Raw genomic sequence first — 19,056 nt, 5'->3', positions numbered from 1 at the left:
CTGTGGTCATTAAAGAGAATGTTCATGGAGTTCCCGTTGTGGCTCAGTGGGTTAAGAACCAGACGTTGTCTCGGTAAGGATGCAGGTTCGATCCCTGGCCTCGCTCAGTGGGTTAAGGATCTCGTGTTGCTGCAAGATGCCATGCAGGTTGCAGATATGGCTTGGATCTGGCATGGCTGTGGCTGTGGTTGTGGCGGAGGCCTGCAGCTGCAGCTCTGATTAGACCCCTAGCTTGGGAACCTCCATATGTCACAGGTACAGGCCTAAAAAGGGGCGGGGGTGGGGTGGGGAATGTTTATAAAAATGAAGTGTCTCTCCCGCTAGCCCCTCAGGGCCTGGTGGGTAGGCAACAGGTCACTAATCCCAGCAGCTTCTCCTGACCCTCCAGGACGAGGGGGCTCTGAGCGCTCTCTCCACCCGACCCCTGCTCTACCCTGTTCCCACTTCCACCACGGAGTCTAGTACCCATTCCTGCTCCCTCATTTTAGAGGACCTCCCCCCCCCCACCCGCTTCTTGATTACACTTGGGTGAGACAAAGGATTGCGATCTTTTCATTTCCAATGTGTCTCTGATGCGATACAGCCCAGGGCAAGCAAGACACAGAAGAGGCGAGCCACAAACATTCACCCAAACGAACACACAGCCTAATCACGACAGGGTGAAATAACGGCCAAAACTTACAGGAAAAAACTGGGAGGAAAGGCCACATATCAAAATGTCACCTACATACAATGGACGATATTTAGCCTTAAAAGAGGAAGGCACTTCTGACACATGATACAACATGGGTGAGTCTTGAAAACAGTATGCTTGGGCAATCAGGGAGTCACAAAAAGACAAACACTATGGTTCTGCTTACATGGGGAACCTAGAGGAGGCCCAGTCACAGACAGAACGGTGGTTGCCGGGGTGGAGGGAGGTGGCAATGGGGGCTTCCTGATTAGTGGACAAAGACTTTCAATTTGGGAAGATGAAGGAAGGAAATTCTTTTTTTTTTTTTTTTTTTTTTTGCTTTTTAGGGCTGCACTTGTGGCCTGTGGAGGTTCCCAGGTTGGGGTCGAACTGGAGCTACAGCTGCCGGCCTACGCCACAGCCACAGCAACGCCAGAGCCGAGCTACAGGTGCAACCTACACCACAGCTCATAGCAACACTGGATCTTTAACCCACTGAACGAGGCCAGGGATTGAACCTGCATCCTCACAGATGCTAGTCGCATTCGTTTCTGCTGAGCCACGATGGGAACTCCAATGAAGGAAATTCTGGAGATGGATAGTGGTGATGACTGCACAAAGATGTGAATGTACTTAATGCTACTGAACTGTACACTTAAAAATGGTTAAATGGTAAATTCCGTTATATATATGTATATTTTTTGTGTTTTTCAGTTTTTTTTCTAGGGCCGCACCTGCGGCATATGGAAGTTCCAAGGCTAGGGTCGAAATCGGGGCTGTAGCTGTCAGCCTACACCACAGCTCACAGCAACGCTGGATCCTTAACCCACTGAGCGAGGCCAGGGACAGAACCCACGTCCTCATGGATACCAGTCAGGTTCGTTACTGCGGAGCCACAAAGGGGACTCCTGTTCTGTATGTTTTATCACAGTTTCTAAAAACGTTACCAGTGGTTATTTCTGAGTGATAAGTTCATGGGTTGATGGCATTATTCTTTCTACCTCTCTAGTCTCTAAATTTCATATGAGGGTCACTGTTGCCTTTACAACCGAGAAAAAGTAAATTTAACCATAAAACAAAAAGAAAAACCCTTTCAAGTCATCTGAAACACACTATAAACGTGGTTCACAGCCACCCCCAATCAGGGAGAGGTAGAGCAAAACCTTAAACGGGGCGTGCCAGTGAGGTCAACAAACGCGCCCTGGATGAGCCAGGCGATGGCCACCCATCTGCACACACCATTCCCCGCTCAGGTCAGAGACCCGGAGGATGGAAACTGTCCTCATGGTTGGCACACTGCAAAGCGAGGTTCTTTGTTTCTTTTCTTTTTTTTTTAATGGTCTTTTTAGGGCCACTCCCACAGCATACGGAGGTTCCCAGGCTAGAGGTCTAACAGGAGCTGCAGGTGCCAGCCTACGCCACAGCCACAGCAATGCAGAATCTGAGCTGCATCTGTGACCTACACCACAGCTCACAGCAACGCTGGATCTTTAACCCACTGATCAAACCAGGGATCGACCCCTGTGTCCTCATGGATACCAGCCAGGCTCATCAACTGTTGAGCCACGACGGGAACACCAGGAAAGCGAGGTTCTAATGCAAAGCCATCCTGCCACAGACAAAACGCATGGGGGGAACCGTGGGCACAGGCGCCCGGCCTCGCGTGCTGCAGACCTGTGTAGTGCCCCCCTTGCATGGTGCCGTGATGGTTGCACACCGCATACAGGTCGTAGATGTAGTCCTCAGGGTCCCTCCCGAGTCCGTAGGGCCGTCGCCACGGAGACCAATGGGATGGCAAACTCCAGCTGCTCTGGCTCCTCTTAACCACGTGAGGTGTCATGTCCAGGCCAGTCAACGGGAACTTGACCATGTTCTGAAGTTTCGTACGCTTGTCTCCTTCCTGTGCCAAGAGGAGAAACAAGTTTGGATGCTATTTGCAGGCAAGCAGATGGCAGAGATCAGCTGAGCGAGGACTGCAGACTCCTAGCAGCTGAAGCAGGACCGCGTTACGTACCTGATGCTTCTAAAGACACATACAAAACAAGGAACCAGAGCATTTTAAGTACCTGGAGGAACAGGTTTTAGTGTTGCCCAACATGGAACCAGTGATGATCTCTATATAAGGGGAATAAGCCTTTTTGAGTCTTTATCTCCTTAGCTGACTGAGGGTTTCTAGGTTTGTAACCTGCAAAATGACACCTTTAGGTGGTTCTTCCTGAAACCTCTGTCACAGAGGCATGAACAGTAACGAAGTAACAACACGCGTGAAGGAAAAAGCACAGCGCTGGCAGAGAACAGCCGTTCACGGAGAAGGGCCTCTTCCTCCTCCACCTCCTCCAGCGAGTCCATTAAAAGTTCGCCACAGCTTAGGTTCGTTGAGCTGACAATCTTGGGTAATCTGAGATTTCCCGTACATCCCATCAAGCCTACTGGGAAATCCTTCCAAACGCAACCATCTGTTAAATAGATATTTACCGAATGTTTCCTGTGTCTATGGGAGTTTTAAAAAAATTAACCAGGGAGTTCTCACTGTGGCTCGCTGGTAATGGCTCTGACCTGGATCCATGAGGACATAGGTGCAACCCTTGGGTTAAGGATCCAGCATTGCCCTGAGCTGTGGCGTAGGTCGCAGATGTGGCTCAGATCTGGCATTGCCATGGCTGTGGTGTAGACCGGCAGCTGTAACTCCGATTTGACCCCTAGCCTGGGAACTTCCATATGCCACGGGTGTGGCCTTAAAAAATAAATAAATAAACAAACAAATAAATAAATAAACATAAGATTAATCGGATACAGAGAATGCCCAGCCCAAGGAACTGTGGATTCACTGCGGGAAGAAAAGTGTCTGTAGGAGAAAGGTAGGTTGAGTCCAGGAGGGTCAGGGAGGTCAGGCTAAAGACTCTGGACCCTGTTCTGTAGCCAAGAGGGAAGTGCTGAGGCTCTGAGGGGGGAAGGTGATGTCATCAGAGCTGTCCTTAAGCAGCACCAAAAACCTGGTGGAAAGGCAAGAGCAGGGTACGTTTAGAACCAATGAGAAGCCACGGCAACTGCAACCAGCTGGAAAGTTGCTGAAGTCTGAACGGGCAGGGTGACAGCAAGAATGGGACGAAGGGGACACACTCAGAAGGCAGTGGAGAGGCACAGCCAAGCTGAAGAGGTGACTGCTTAGACAACAGGGACAAGAAAGAAGAGTCAACGATGACTCTGCGGCTTTGAGTTGGGGCGCATGATATGTCTTCAGAAGAAACAGAAATCAGTCCGTACATGTGGAAGGAGACAGAGAAGGCTGGGGTCCACACCCTCAACCAGTTATCCATCTGCAGAGCCCAACGGGAGCATGCCGTCGGGACACTCCCACTCTCCACTACTGCAGAGCTGGACCCCAAACCCTGTGTGAAAGCCCCACCCTGGGACAACGTGTGTGTGTGTGTGTGTGTGTGTGTGTGTGTGTGTGTCCCGGCACCTTCACTTCATCAGCGAGTCCTAGACATCTCTCGAATCTACTCAGTCTCTCCATCGCCACTGCCACTCCACGACAGCCATCGGCAGGTCTGGCATTGCTATGGCTGTGGTGTAGACCCGTAGCCATAGCTCCGACTTGACCCCTAGCCTGGGAACTTCTATATGCAGAGGGTGGCTTCGGTGGCTGCAGGGACGTCCTACAGTCTTCCTCCTTGCAGCCTCTCGGTCTCCACAGCAGCCTGAAGACTCTCTTCCAAACACTCAATTGGTCACGCTGCTTCTCTGCTTCAGAATCCTCCTCTGCCTTACGAGGGTCTGCTGGGACCACCGGCCCCTGCCAGCCTCTTCTACCTCAAATCACACTTTTGTCCACCCCCCCCCACCCTGGCCCCCGCTGGAGCTCCAGCCACACGGGCCTCTGCTTTCAGCCTCTTGCACCCACTGCTCCCTCGGCCACTATTACATGTGTACAGCCCCGCTCCCCCTTCACCTGGTACCGGCCGACGACTCATCTCCCAGACACAGGCCTTCCAGCCAGGCCCGGAGACTTCCCCAGGGCTTACCTCCCCCTTCCCTCTCTTGCGATGGGGCTGCCCGGGACAAGTCCGACCTCAGGCATAGAGAGCCTTTTAGGGAAAAGTGACTCACAAAGCAAAACCAACGCAAAGCCGATTTTCTTACATGTATGTATGACTCATCTCCCCAACTGTATGAGAACCACAGCTCTCTGGGAGCAGGAGACACCTGTTATTACTTTAGGATGAAAGAGAATTCCACCCGCCCACAGAAGGGAGCTCAATTTTTTTGTTTGTTTGTTTTAAAGTCCAAAGTACACTTACTTGAGCACAACATGTACAAATCTACAGTAAATCCTCAGGAACAAAGTAAAGGATCTGCAGTGTGAACAAAAGTGTTTGGGATTTAAAGAGTCACCGGAGGCTCGAATTTTGCTTTGGGAAAGAACAAAAACATGGCCCTAAGCCCAGGAGCAGATGTGTGTCTGTAACAACCCCAGATCGCGGGATCCAACAGGGACCCCAAAGACAGCCCCCCGCCCCCTGCCCCGCAGGATCATAAGAAACTTGGTCACAGGTTTCTCCCCCCCGTTACAGAGGATGTCCTTACCTGTCGAAATCTCTTCAGATGTATAATCAGCACATCGGGCAGAGTCCAGAGGCTTAACGTAATGCTCCCCTGCTGCAGCTGCTTACAGTGTGGGCAACGCCAGGCGTCGTCTGGGGCAAGCTGAAAGCAAGGAGCACGACTTCGGTAAGTGCCACTCGAGGCAAGATGCTTTTCCAGGCAACGACGATGACGGCGGGCCTCACGTCGTGGCCAGAGGGTGGTACAACCCCAAATCTCTCCCAGCACAACGTGTGACGGGATCAACAGGAAAACCCAATCGAAAGCGGCGCCTGGCCAGAGCGGGCACCCCACCATGGCTGAAAACATCTCCCCAAAAGCAATGACTGCCCAAGAAAATACCGCACGGAGATGCTACAAGTCGCAGGAGCACCTCGTGCACAGCATACCCCCCAACTCAACTCCACGCCTTTCTCCTCCCCCGGCGGACACCACTACCACCGGGAAGAGCAGAGCACCAGGGGTTATTCCAAAGCTGCCCTCATCCTCCACTCCGCATCCTTCCAGAAATGCTCCTGGCCATTCCTCACACCTGTCTCCTCTCTGGACTGCCACCCCCGGCCCCAACCCATCTGAATTCACAGTCCTCACTCACTTTTACCTGGACTTGCTCATGTCTCTAACTGTTCCTTCTCTCCAATGCATCAAACTGTTCCAAGCACACCTCCTCCTCCTGCTGCTGTCCACAAGATCTCTCTCCAGAGCAATCGGAGGCCTCAAATCCCCGTACGTCACGTCTGCAGGCACGGGTTTCAGGGTGGGGACACAAAGCTACTAACGGGGCATGTCTGTTGTTATTTTAAGCCTACTCTGGAGTTCAGAAGATGCATCGGACCTGGGGCCATCAGCATGATGAGGTCAGGGAAGCCAAGGGACTGGACGGAAACGACCACTGAGATGGAAGGGGAAGAAGCCAAGGACAGAATCTTGGGAAACACCTATTTTTAAGGGCAACGCAAATCACCAGAACCCAAGGATGCATAGTCAGAAAAATTAGCGATGCGAAGCATTCTTTTTAGGCGCTAAGAAGAGAGTGTGGTGGGAACGCTGGTCATCAGCACCAGTCCACGGAGAGGTCAGTGCGGACGGAACAAAGGCCACTGAACCGAGCAAACGAGCCCCCCTCCCCCCGCCCCGAGAACTTTGGAGAGTGATGCCAGCCATGCAAGTCGACAGATGACAAGAGGTTTGCAAGGGAGGAAGGGGAAAGAGCGAAACTACTCATGGTAAAGTGAGGTGGAAAACGCAACAGAAAGATGGGCACGGTGGCCTGAAAGCAGAACTGAGGGAATTTTTTTTTTTTTTTTTTTTTTTCATGACAAGGAGACCCGATCGTGTGTGCAGGAAAGATGGGGAGGGACAGAAATCGGGGTGGGTCAGCAAGTTAGACTGGAGGGACCCACGCGGTCACCTGGCAAGTTCACATGTGTGTGACGTGCTGCCGACCCTCATGGCCACCCAGCCCTGGGCATGTGGTGAAGGAGCAGGCTATTGTTTACGTAATTGCCAATACATCATAAACTCTTTCCAAAGATACAATAAGACTGTCACAACAATGTCAAACAGCTTTGACAGTTTCTTTTTTTCTTTCTTTCTTTTTTTTTTTTTTTTTTTTTTTTGCTTTTTAGGGCTGCACCTGCAGCACATGGAAGTTCCCAGGCTAGGGGTCCAACTGGAGCTACAGCTGCCAGGCCGACACCACGGCAACGCAGGAACCGAGCCTCATCTTCGACCTCACAGCTTACAGTAAGGCCAGATCCTTAACCCACTGGGCGAGGCCAGGGATTGAACCCGCATCCTCATGGATCTTAGTCGAGTCCGTTAACTACTGAGCTGAAAAGAGAATGAACTCCGACTTTGACAGTTTCTACAACATTCCTGATTTCTGTACTCAGCTCGCTGCAAACTGCTACAGAGAGCTCGGGCCGGCAGAACACACCAGGAGCGTGGCCCGTCCAGCTAAATGCCCAGCAGAGGAAGGAGGCGCACTCAGGAGGCGGCAGCTCCATTTTCAGACCGTCTGTTACCAAGTTCTTCCGAATTATTAAGACAAAATCCAAAAATAACTTGGAACCTGCATCCATTCAATTTTGGAGATTAAGAAAGCAACAATTGAGCCTTGAGAAACTTTTAAGACTGTTTCTTCATCTCTAACTCTTTTAAAGTGTATGAGAATGAAGATAATGAATTGCAAATAAAATATTGTTTATAATGAAAAAAAAAGACAAAATCACTCTCCCTGTAATTTCCAATCTTTTAACTCTGCTTTTTAAGATAGAATTAAGTCCAATCCGTCATCCACAGCAGGATAGTCTTTAAAGGGTGTGAAAATAACCATCAGATCCCTATTTAGGGTCTCCTGCATGACACGCTCAGCCGCCCGAGGCTTTCCAGGCACACCGTCCCCCGTCCACACACCGTGCTTGTCCCCCAGTAGGTTGGCCTCTGCAGAGTGAGCATTTAAGGAAATGAATGGGAAGGGTAGTGCTATCACCATCTGAGTTCTGGACACTGTTTTGGGTTTTGTTGTTGTTGTTAAAATTTTTTTTTTTTTTTTTTGCTTTTTTAGGGCCACACCCGCCAGCATGTGGAGGTTCCCAGGCTAGGGTTCCAATCTGTAGCATCAAATTGGAGCTACAGCTGCCAGCCTAGGCCACAGCCACATCAGATCCGAGCCTCGTCTGCCACCTACACCACAGCTCACGGCTACGCCAGATCCTTAACCCACTGATTGAGGCCAGGGATCGCACCTGTAACCTCATGGTTCCTCATCGGATTCATTTCCGCTGCACCACGACGGAAACTCCCGGACACTGTTCCTAAAGCATCCTCAGGCAGCTGACACCCACATGACATTGCTGATCATGACTAAGCTTGCGGACGACTTGATCTCCAAATTATCATCACACAGCCTATTGCTAGGGCCTACCTTCTCCTCTTCCATAACCTACTGTTACATTTGGACTCAATGACGGAACCTCCCAAGAAACACACATGCTTTCATTCATTCATTCATTCCGGTATATATTTCCTGACTACTTTCTATGTGCCTGACACTGCTCTACATACTAGAATCATTTTACAACCAGGACAGATGCTCTCACCGGCTGTGGCCCGGCCACACCAGCCTCATTTCTGTTTCTCAACCTTCCTTCCTACCCCGGGACCTCTGCGTCCTTTACTTACTTATGTTATCCCTACCACACTGTAAACAGCCTGGGGGCCAAAGCGCTGTCTGTCTTGGTCCCTGTGATATCCCCAGAACCCAGCAGAGTACCTGGCACAAGGCATGCTCTCCACGAACATGTACTGGGAATGAATGAATGCCTGTTAAAATGTCTCTGGCCAGCCTGCAGGATCAGTGAGATGTTCTACAGAAGACCAGTGCTGCCATTTGCTCACCCTTGGGCCTTGTGACATCCTCAAACATCTCCCGAATCAATTTTTTAAAGAAAGCCAACTAGGATAAGGTGCTGCACACAACATGTAATCAACCAGTTCCAAAGCCAATTATTTCACACAAGCCCAAGACTGGAACACCACATCTAATGAAAATCTATGAAAAGAATGAGCTATGAACTGCTGGAGGGAGAAAAGACTTAGTGAGAAGATGAAAACCATTTTCACGTATGTGAAAGACACACAAGTAGAAGAAAATGAAGACCCATCCTCCATTGATCTTCGTAATCCAACAGAACACCTGCTGGCTGTAAGAACCAGGGATGCGTTTCAGGCTAACGTCTGTCACCATTGGCGACACGCAAGGGGGGAATGAGGTATGTCTAACAAACACCGGTGGGACAGTCATCTATGAAATTGGGTAGAAGAACTCAACCATCAGGAAAAAGAAGTTTTATTTTATTTTATTTATCTTTTTAGGGCTGCATCTGTGGCACATGGAGGTTCCCAGGCTAGGGGTTGAATAGGAGCTGCAGCTACCAGCCTAAACCACAGCTCACTGCAACGCCGGATCCTTAACCCACTAAGCAAAGCCGGGGATCAAACCTGTATCCTCACGGATGCTAGTCAGATTCGTTTTCGCTGAGCCACGATGGGAACTCTGAGGAAAAAGAAGTTTTAAGTTCCCCTCCAGCCCTGAAATTTCATGATTCCTTACATGCAAGAGTGAGCAGTAACAATCAGTCAAAATTACGATCCTGGAGTTCCCTGGTGGCCTAGTGGGTTAAGGATTCAGCACTGTCACTGCTGTGGAATGGGTTCGATCCCTGGTCTGGGAATTTCTGCATGCCATGAGTACAGCCAAAAAAAAAAAAAAGAAAAGAAAAAAGAAAAAAAAAAAAAGGAATTATGATCCTAAATATCAACTCAAGATTTAGATGAGCTCCAAGTGCTCCTGTCAAGGTTTCTCGAGGTGCCTAAACCTAGACGGGTTTAAAACCACACAGGCCTGCTGCCCAGTGAACACCAAGAGTGCCTTAGTTCCTGGGCTCTGACTCTGTGCTAGAGCCATGTCTGTTCTTTTCCTCTAGAGTTAAAGGGCTATTTGTCCTTTACAATGTACTCAGAAAGTCAGAACAGCATATGACTTGTATTAAAGGGTGTGAATGATTCTGAATATCCCTCCATAAATCGACTTTATCATAAAATATAGTGGCATCTAACTCCAGATCTCCAATGTCAGGGGTGTCTTTATAACTGTGTTTATTAATAGGCTCTTTGTCTCAGAATAATAATGGAAGGAGCTGAAGCTACAAAGGAAAAGGCACTTCAGCTTGGGGAACAAGTCAAAACATGCAGAGTTGGGCTTCTGAAACACTGACAGATGTGGCCAGAACATCTTCACATACTAAAGTTCCCGGTAAACTTGCTGGTGCTGTTTTGTTTTAGGTTGTTTGGCCATGCCCCTGGCATGCAGAAGGTCCCAGGCCAGGGATCAAACCTGAGCCACAGCAGTGATCCAAGCCACAGCAGTGACAACATTAGATTCTTAACCACTAGGCCACCAGAAAACTCCAAAACTTAACTGATGTTTTGACACAAGCTGTTTGGACTCCCTTTTGGTGATGAAAAAGCAATATGAATGTTTTCATCATGGTTGAGGTCATGGAGATGAAACATAAATCTGAAACCTACACAAGCTTAATCGAAGGTTTTGTTCTGGATCATGGGACATGGCATCCTGACATGAAAAACAAAAGTAGAAGGTACACATGTCTTCACATGCAATGTGCATATACATGAAAAGCAAAAGTGAATTCTGCCCTTTTTTTAAAAAGAGTGCAGAAGAGAGAGATAAATTATAGTAAAGCCTGAAAGAAAATTCACTGATAACAGAGTTAAATAAATAACAGAACTGAGGAGTTCCCTGGTGGCTTAGCAGTTAAGGACCTGGCATTGTCACTGCTGTAGCTAAAGTTTGATCCCTGGCCTATGGAGCTTCTGCATGCTGCAGGCGCAGCATTGGCAGGGGGAAGAATTGAAAAACAAAGTGTGGGAGTTCCCACTGTGGCTCAGTGGGTTAAGAACTCTACATGGGTGTCTGTGAGGATCCTGATCTCACTCAGTGGGTTAATAAGCTGCAAGCTGCGGTGTAGGTCACAGACACGGTTCGGATCCGGTATGGCTATGGCTGTGGTGAAGGCTGGCAGCGGTAGCTCTGATTGGACCCCTAGCTTGGGAACGTCCCTGTGCCATACATGTGGCTGTAAAAGGAAAAAAAAAAAACAAAAAAACTATGGTGGTGCTTTGGGTAAAGGATCTGTGGTTATTCATCAAAAGGGAATGGACCCTTTTGCCGAAGATGTTCCTGCAAAAGAAGGCGCTGTCACTCTACAGAGCTGAAAGGAGACATGTGCAAAGGATTACCCTGGCTTGTGGTGGGGTAGCCCTGAATTCCTTGGATGACCATTACATACTGACTGTCTGGGCCACGCAGGACAGTGACCTCACATGGGGAGAAGAGAAGTTTGGCTTTTTTGGGAAATGTAACATCGTCACATTACTGGTCAGAGGAGCAAATAAGGACACACTCACGCACGTCAAAGATGCCACAAAAGAGGGCTGGAGGGCTGTTAAAAAACGCGAATAGCTACGTCCTTCTGTACCAGTTGCTGGTGCAGTGGAAATGGCAACGGCAGAAGCCCTGATTGAATGAATGGCAGCTTAGTCGGTGTAAGGGGCAGGGCCTAACTTGGGAGTTGAAGCTAATGCACTGCTCGCTGTTTGCAAGGTTCTTGCTCTGAACGCTGGCCTTCGAGAAATACTAGTTCAAGCAGAACATTCCGAAACAGGTCAGCTTGCAGGTGTGGACCTGAACACGGGTGAGCCAGAGGGAGGCTTGCTTCTGGGATAACTACCGTGAAAAGAAACAGCTTCTTCACTCCTGCACTGTGTGTGACTGCCACCAATTTTTTTTTTTTTTTTTTTTTACTGATTGATGAGATCATGAGAGCTGGAATGTCTTCTCCAAAAGGCTGAACTGAGGCTTCCCTTGTATCATCGGAATCACAAAGACACCACAGAGTGGACCCTAAGAATACAAGCATGGAATTTGGTTCCAAGCTTCAAAAGAGTTTCAAAAACATTTTTTTCCACCACAGGAAAAAAAGGTGAAAACACTGGCACCTATTCAAATTCGGAAGTTCTGAAATTATAATTAGAGAATTTTTTAAACTGCACGACAGTGTACACACACACAACAGGCCGTATTTATCCGATGAACAGGATGTTTAGCTTTAGGTATATAAAAATACATTCCATAAGAATATATTATCTACCCTGTTATTAAACACTCCCTGTTAAAATATTCTGAAAACCCACACAGGCATGGATCCCATCCACTCTCTATCCATTCATGCCTTCAAGTATCTACTGAGTCCCTACTATCTGCAAAGCCCTGTGCTAAGCAGTCTGAAGCATGCTGTCAACAGAACTTTATGTCTTTGCACTGTCCAATAGGAGAGCCACAAGCCACAGGTGTCTACTGAGCCCTTGAGATGCCGACTAATGCAACTAAAGAATGGAATTTTTTATTTTAAGTAATTTTAATTTTAGGAAGTCCTGACACTTATGTTCTTAGTACCAAAAGCTGAGAACCACTGATTTAGTCACTAAGGAAAATAATTTAAAATCTCTAAGTTGATGGGAGTTCCCGTAATGGTGCAGTGGAAACAAATCCGACTAGGAGCCATGAGGCTGCAGGTTCCATCCCAGGCCTCGATCAGTGGATTAAGGATCCGGGGTTGCTGTGAGCTGTGCTGTAGGTCACAGACACGGCTCGGATCTGGCATGGCTGTGGCTGTGGCTGTGGCCGACAGCTGTAGCTCCAATTCAACCCCTAGTCTGGGAACCTCCACATGCTGCGAGTGCGGCCCTAAAAAAAAAAAAGACATAAAATCTCTAAGTTGAAACAAAAAAAAAAACTTTATCATTAATCATTAAAAAATTTAAAAAGGGGGAGTTCCCACTGTGGTTCAGCAGTTAGCAAACCCTACCAGCATCCATGAGGATGCGGGTTCGATCCCTGCCCTCGCTCAGCAGGTTAAGGATCCAGCATTGCCATGAGCTGTGGTGTAGGTTGAAGACATGGCTTGGATCCTACGTAACTGTGGCTGTGACACAGGCCGACAGCTAGAGCTCCGATGGGAACCCTAGCCTGGGACCCTCCATGTGCCGCAGATACAGCCCTAAAAAGACAAAAAAAAATATTTAAAAAAAAAGAAGTTTAAAGAAAAGAAAAAGAACTATACCAAGGTTCATTTCTAGAGCATTTCGGTTAACTGAGGTTTTTCCAGAAATGTAAACTACTTTTTTGGTTCAAGCCCTAAAAAGGATAACACTCAGACGTCCATCACATGTACAGAACCTACATAAACACCAAATCTCTGAGAGTTTTCTGGGGCATAAGGTGTTTCTCCACGGTCATCTTGCCCCGGCCCCTCCCTTCTTCCCTCACCGCCTGATCTTTACCCGTTCCTCTTTGGTGTAGAGTTGGAAACACTGGGATAAAGTGCAAGTTTGAGGCTGATGGTGACGCTCCCTTTGCAGACGGACACTTTCTGCATCGGGGATATATTCCTCTTCAGTATTTACAAATAAGCTGCAGTTAGGGGAGAAAAAGCAGCATTCGTCAGAGAATGTCTTGCAAAGCTCACACAAAAATACAATTAACAGCTTCACAAGGTGGCTATGTATTCAAAACCAAAAAGACCAATATGCGGCATGTGGAAATTTCTGGGCTAGGGGTTGAATTGGAGCTGTAGCTGGGACCACAGCCACGGCCACAGTTCCAAGTCGAATCTTCGACCTACGCCACAGCTTGTGGCAACACCGGTTCCTTAACCCACTGAGCAAGGCCAGGGATCGAACCCACATCCTCACAGACACTACGTCAGGTTCTTAACCTGCTGAGTCACAATGGGAACCCTGTAAGACTAAGTAAAAGTGCCAACCCAACTTTTCTACGTTCCAAAATGTTCTTGAAGAGTTATTTATCAAAATTATTTTCAAGAAAGAGCTTTGAATTGGTTTTTCTGGGGTTGGCCACAAACTGTTGATAAATTCACACATTCTTGTCCTTTGTTTCAAAGGGTATGCATTTGGCATTACTTGCTACTGTAAAAAAAATAATAATAATAATTTGACCTACACAACAGTTAATGAATAGCTTCTGTCTCATTAGCAGTAAAATGTTCCAAGGTTTTGAGATCTGGACAACAAAATGCATAGGAAAGAAGTAACAGACTGCTTAAATAAAGGATTAGCAACACACTCAGCTACGTCACGAAAGAAAAGAGAGGTCTGTGTTTCAGCTAATTTGAAAGATCCAAGGTATTCTATTAAAACGATAATTAATGATAATTAATTGATCTACAAACGCTAAGTTTAAAAAAATACTTACAAATCTTTTGTCTCCTTGTCCCATTCTACCACTAATTTCACATGAGCAGTGCCACCTGGTCCACAAGATTTTAGTGCCCTAAAGAACAGGGAAGGAAGTCATATATTATTTTCTAAATAAATGGTTTTCATGAAACATAACCGTCCTATCTGAAATCTGAAATCGTAATGTGACTGCTGAAAATCTTCATCACTGTTCCCCCGCAGAGAGTGTTTTCTTGTGAGGCCATTCTAACCTCATTTTTAATAACTAGATTACAACTAGACTGAACAATCCTTAAATTAAAATATGCAATATGGAAATACATGGGAAGAAATTTAGCACCACATTAAAAGGCAATCCACAATAACTCTGGGAAGTCACAATCTTTCCCATTTTTGTCCAGTTTCTCACCAACACAAATAGAGACTGGATGACAGTCTCTCTGGGAACAAAGTCTGCTTGTGTGTCCACTTCCCCCCAGAAACCATGCCTAGTCCCTGGACTGTGCCTTCCTGCAAGGCACCCCTCAAGTTTCACCTTCCTTATTTTCTCTGGGCTCCTGAACTCCTTTGCCAGCTCTTGAGACCCTCAGATTAACAGTCAATATCATTTGAATATTTTCTGTTTTGCAATGCTTTGGATCACTATCTAATCTATTAACTCCCTAAAACCAAAAAGTGAGTGCTTTCAAACAAAACCATGCTGCATAGTTTTTTGGAGCCCTGAAATGCAGGCACAATAATGTTTATTTAAAAAGTCATTATAGGAGTTCCCGTTGTGGCACAGTGGAAATGACTGGGAACCATGAAGTCACGGGTTTGATCCCTGGCGTCGCTGTTCAGTGGGTTAAGGATACAGCGTTGCTGTGAGCTGTGGTGTAGGCTGCAGACGAGGCGTGGATCTGATGTTGCTGTGACTGTGGTGTAGGCCAGTAGCTATGGCTCCGATTAGACCCCTGGCCTGGGAGCCTCCATGTGCTGCAGGTGCGGCCCTAAAAAGACAAAAAAAAAAGTCATTATAACAAAAACAATAATGTGTTTTTATATTTATACATATCCATATATGTATACTGTATCTATAAACACATCTCTACTATTTTATTGATATGGCAGAGTGTTATAATATAACACGAGTATGTAGAGAGCACAGAGGCTGGAGTTCCCTCACGCCTCAAGGGAAACAAATCTGACCAGCATCCCTGAGAATGCAGGTTCGATCCCTGGCCTCGCTCAGTGGGATCCTTAGATCTGGTGTTGCTGTGGCTGTGGTGCAGGCCAGCGGCTACAGCTCCGATTCAACCCATAGCCTGGGAACCTCCATATGCCATGGGTTTGGTCCTAAAAAGACCAAAAATAAGGAAAGAAAAAAAGAAAGCAAGCACAGAGGTAGCAGGTCGGAGAGACTAATTCTAGGGGAGGCAGGGGGAGGAGAAGAGAGACTCAAAGGGAAGGAATTATCAGAGGACACTGCAGGTGCAAGGGCACATATAAAACGCTACTGCACATTCCCATAATCCTCAGTACTTTGATGCTGCTGACGGTCTAGGATAGCAGGGACAAGAATGAGACCTGATAGAAGGGACGTAATCAGGATTCAAACTGGGGGGAATTTCATATGCTGTGGAAACTGGGCTTTATCTTTTAGGCCATGGGTTGCCATAAAGAGTTCAAGGAGGAAAATGTTATGATCAGAACTCTACTTTGGGGAGTTCCCATTGTAGCGCAGCAGAAACGAATCCGACTAGGAACCGTGAGGTTGTGGGTTTGATCCCTGACCTCGCTCAGTGGGTGAAGGATCTGGCGTTGCCGTGAGCTGTGGTGTGGGTCGCAGACGCAGCTCAGATCTGGCGTTGCTGTGGCTGTGGTATAGGCTGGCGGCTGCAGCTCTGATTAGACCCCTAGCCTGGAAACCTCCATATGCCGTGGGTGCGGCCCTAAAAAGCAAAAAAAAAAAAAGAAGAATTCTATTTTGCAAAACTTCAATCTTGGTGAATACAAAAGTGCAATTCATCTGCAGTTCTGAGCCATGGATTAATTTACTTTCCTAAGATAAGTACTCTAGGCCTCCCCGATTCCAAAAAAGATCATAAAACATATCCTACTCAAATAGGAACCAAAAGTAAAATAAGCACTTACTTTCTAAATGAACCTACCACACACTTAGGTGGAAACTGCATCAGACATCGTCGAAATTACACACGAAAATCTATGAAAGTCTAGAAGGTGATTTTTTTTTTCTTTTTTTCTTTACCTTTCTACTGTTGGGTGGCACAGGGGCTGCTCTTCCTGGGGCAGCAAGTATGTTATTCCCACAACACTGACCACACGCAAGCTGAATGGACACACCTGCATCGGACAACAAATTAAAATTAGGCTGGGTTTCTCTTCAAGGGCATTTGTTCCACCAGGGCATGTTCCCAAACCAGCTCAGAAGGAGAGCAAACTGTCGTGCAAAATGCTTCCCTACCCTATTCTATTATATTGCTGAGCCGCTCTAAGACCCTTTAAATACAATTTACCCAAATGCAATTTCTACAGCAAACATGCTATTTAAGACACGCACTGTGTTGCTTTCGCTGAACCTTAACTTAATATACGCTTGCTAATGGATCACCTTAACGAAGTAATCCTAACTTTGCAAATACACAGACAGACTGTCCACAAAATCTCTCCAAGCTGATCCTGTGCTAAACTTTGTCAGGCAAACAGGCAACAGGAACACCCAGCAGTTCAAGGAAAACCTTCCGGGGAGGTCAGCTCCTTTCATAAAATGAGGAATAAACCCTCAGGCTGGAAAACCTGAACACAGCAGATGTTACGAAACAGCTTTGCTCCAGGACATCCCAACCCTCCTGCGCAGGGTCGGTCTTCCCTCAGGGCAGAGGTCTAGACGCTCCAGTTTCACTGCAGTGACCACGGGGTGCGCACATGCTCTGCTGGATATTGAAAGGCTTACATACCTGAATGCACACCGTTGGCCTCAAGAAATACTTCATCTTCTCCAAGATTTCCTTCTGCAGCAGGTCCCATGCTACTGTCTTCTCTAAGTGCAGCACGAAAGGTAGCCCGAATCTAACACACAGAAAGACTGTCATTACCTTAAATGAGTAGACAATCCCTTTAATGCCGTGATTCCTTCTTCAGGAGCTTTTAAAAGGGCATCACGATACAATCGGTTTTAGGACAGTTCGCGAAACAGGAAATTCAATGCTCTCATCAGAGGATGAAAGAGTTGAAGAGAAACTTAGATTCTAAAACGAGATGTAACAACCAGTGGCTTCTTATAGACCAGCAAGATGATGGGATTAGCGGAGACAGTGAGGAAAGTGGGTGCGAGTGGACTCGAGTCTAGCAAGGAGCACGGGTCAAACATGTAAGCAGCCGGGTGCCAGAGGAAGCGACAGAGAGGGCTGGAGGGCCTGGCAGGGAGGCAGCCGTATCCTGGCAACGAGGAAGGCACTTGTGAGCAAGTGATGCTAAAAGCTCCTGGTCTCAGATAGAGGCCACGTGGCCCCTGCCAGGTGTCCTAGCAAGTGCTGGGCCCACAGGGGTTGGAGAATCAGAGGCAGAGCTGTGGTTCTCAGCCATGGCTGCAGGCTGACATCACCGAGGGAGCGTTAAAACACAACGATGCCCACGTGCAGGGCCCCCAGATCCTGCTGTAACCGCTTTGCTCTGGGGCTCGGGCACTGGGCTTGAGAGAAGGACTCCTCTTCTAACACGCAGCCAGGGTGAAGGAGCACGGGCCTGGCCTTGACTCTCACCCAAGCCCCAGCTAATCAGACCTACTCGCTGTGCCCTGAATGCGTCCAACTCCCACACCCCGTGTACAGCTGATTCCCTCGGCCTGGAATACCCCTCCCTCTCTTTCTCTTAGGCTCCTTCCTACTCATCCACTGAAGGACCCAGGGGAGGGGTCTCCTCCAGGAAGAAAGCCTACTGATTCCCGGAGCTCTCCGTACCAGGCACTGCACATCCTGCACCGCAAGGACGGCCTGCTGGTTTTTCTGCCTCCACCAACAGACTGAGTTATCTGCCAGCGGAAACTGTGATCGACTTAACTCAGTAGCCCAGTCACTGCCTAGAAAACAGCAGGCGCTGAATGAATGAATGAACTAACAAACAAACAAATGAATAAACAAACAGATAAACCCTGACTCAGGCCAAAGCAGAGGCGCCAAGGTCACCAAGACACCTGTTCCTAACAAATATCGGTGTACTCACAGTCGTGGTCCATAGCGGGCCTCCCTGCTTAAAAACGACTGTGAGGTGAAAGAAGCACGGTAAGTAAATCGTGATTTACAAGCTCGAGATGTACATCAGCCGGTCATCCCTGGCATGACAATGCCTTCACTTTCAAGAGACTAGCATCGTGAAGAGGACTCCATAAGTGCTTTATTTTTTTTATTTTTTGTCTTCTTAGGGCCGCACCTGCGGCATATGGAGGTTCCCAGGTTAGGAGTCGAATCGGAGCTGTAGCCGCCGGCCTACGCCACAGCCACAGCAACATGGGATCCGAGCCAAATCTGCGACCTACACCACAGCTCAAGGCAACGCCAGATCCTTAACCCAGTGAGCAAGGCCAGGGATCAAACCCACAACCTCATGGATCTTAGTCGGATTCGTTAACCACTGAGCCATAACAGGAACTCCATAAGTGCTTTATTAAATACGATGAGCTGCCTTTCCTTCTGTCTCTTAAACATGCCAAGCTCCTCCCAGTCTCAGCATCTTTGCCTTCGATGCCCCTCTTCCTGGGATCCTTGCGCTGGAGGCAAGGATCCCAGGAAGAGGGGCAGCAGCTTCCCCCAAAACCAAGCACCTTCCTGGGATCCTTGCGCTGGAGGCACACACAGCTGGCACAGCATCACACTTAGATCAGCCCGGCTGCCACCTCCTCGGGGAGGCCCTCCCTGACCGCTCTAAAGCAGTTTTGC

The 19,056-nt window shown here is 47.8% G+C and overlaps 1 protein-coding gene, 1 non-coding gene and 1 pseudogene across 8 annotated transcripts in view; 2 read left to right on the top strand and 1 right to left on the bottom strand.

Annotated features, from left to right (window-relative positions):
* Window positions 1-19,056, bottom strand: part of USP31 (ubiquitin specific peptidase 31) — an 84,692-nt gene that overhangs the window by 15,332 nt on the left and 50,304 nt on the right. For all 7 annotated transcript variants that reach the window (XM_021086476.2, XM_085017340.1, XM_085017338.1 and 4 more), the window contains 6 exons: window positions 17,080-17,191; window positions 16,371-16,465; window positions 14,139-14,216; window positions 13,208-13,337; window positions 5,261-5,380; window positions 2,348-2,573 (listed from right to left, as the gene is read on the bottom strand). In XM_021086476.2, the coding sequence (XP_020942135.2) occupies window positions 2,348-2,573; window positions 5,261-5,380; window positions 13,208-13,337; window positions 14,139-14,216; window positions 16,371-16,465; window positions 17,080-17,191 (761 nt within the window). The remainder of the gene's footprint in view (window positions 1-2,347; window positions 2,574-5,260; window positions 5,381-13,207; window positions 13,338-14,138; window positions 14,217-16,370; window positions 16,466-17,079; window positions 17,192-19,056) is intronic.
* LOC146404498 (T-complex protein 1 subunit zeta pseudogene) lies at window positions 5,447-11,716 on the top strand (annotated as a pseudogene).
* On the top strand, window positions 9,690-9,819 carry LOC146404499 (small nucleolar RNA SNORA22). The gene has a single exon (XR_014842649.1). It is a non-coding gene; the product is annotated as a small nucleolar RNA SNORA22 (small nucleolar RNA).

This window comes from Sus scrofa, chromosome 3 (assembly GCF_054392235.1).
Source record: "Sus scrofa isolate SSC_HxYL_T2T_F1_AM1 chromosome 3, Sscrofa_HxYL_maternal_Yorkshire_Landrace_v2.0, whole genome shotgun sequence".
Taxonomy (NCBI): domain Eukaryota; kingdom Metazoa; phylum Chordata; class Mammalia; order Artiodactyla; family Suidae; genus Sus; species Sus scrofa.
The sequence above is the reverse complement of the archived record's forward strand: the minus strand, read 5'-3'. Positions and strand labels throughout refer to the sequence as shown.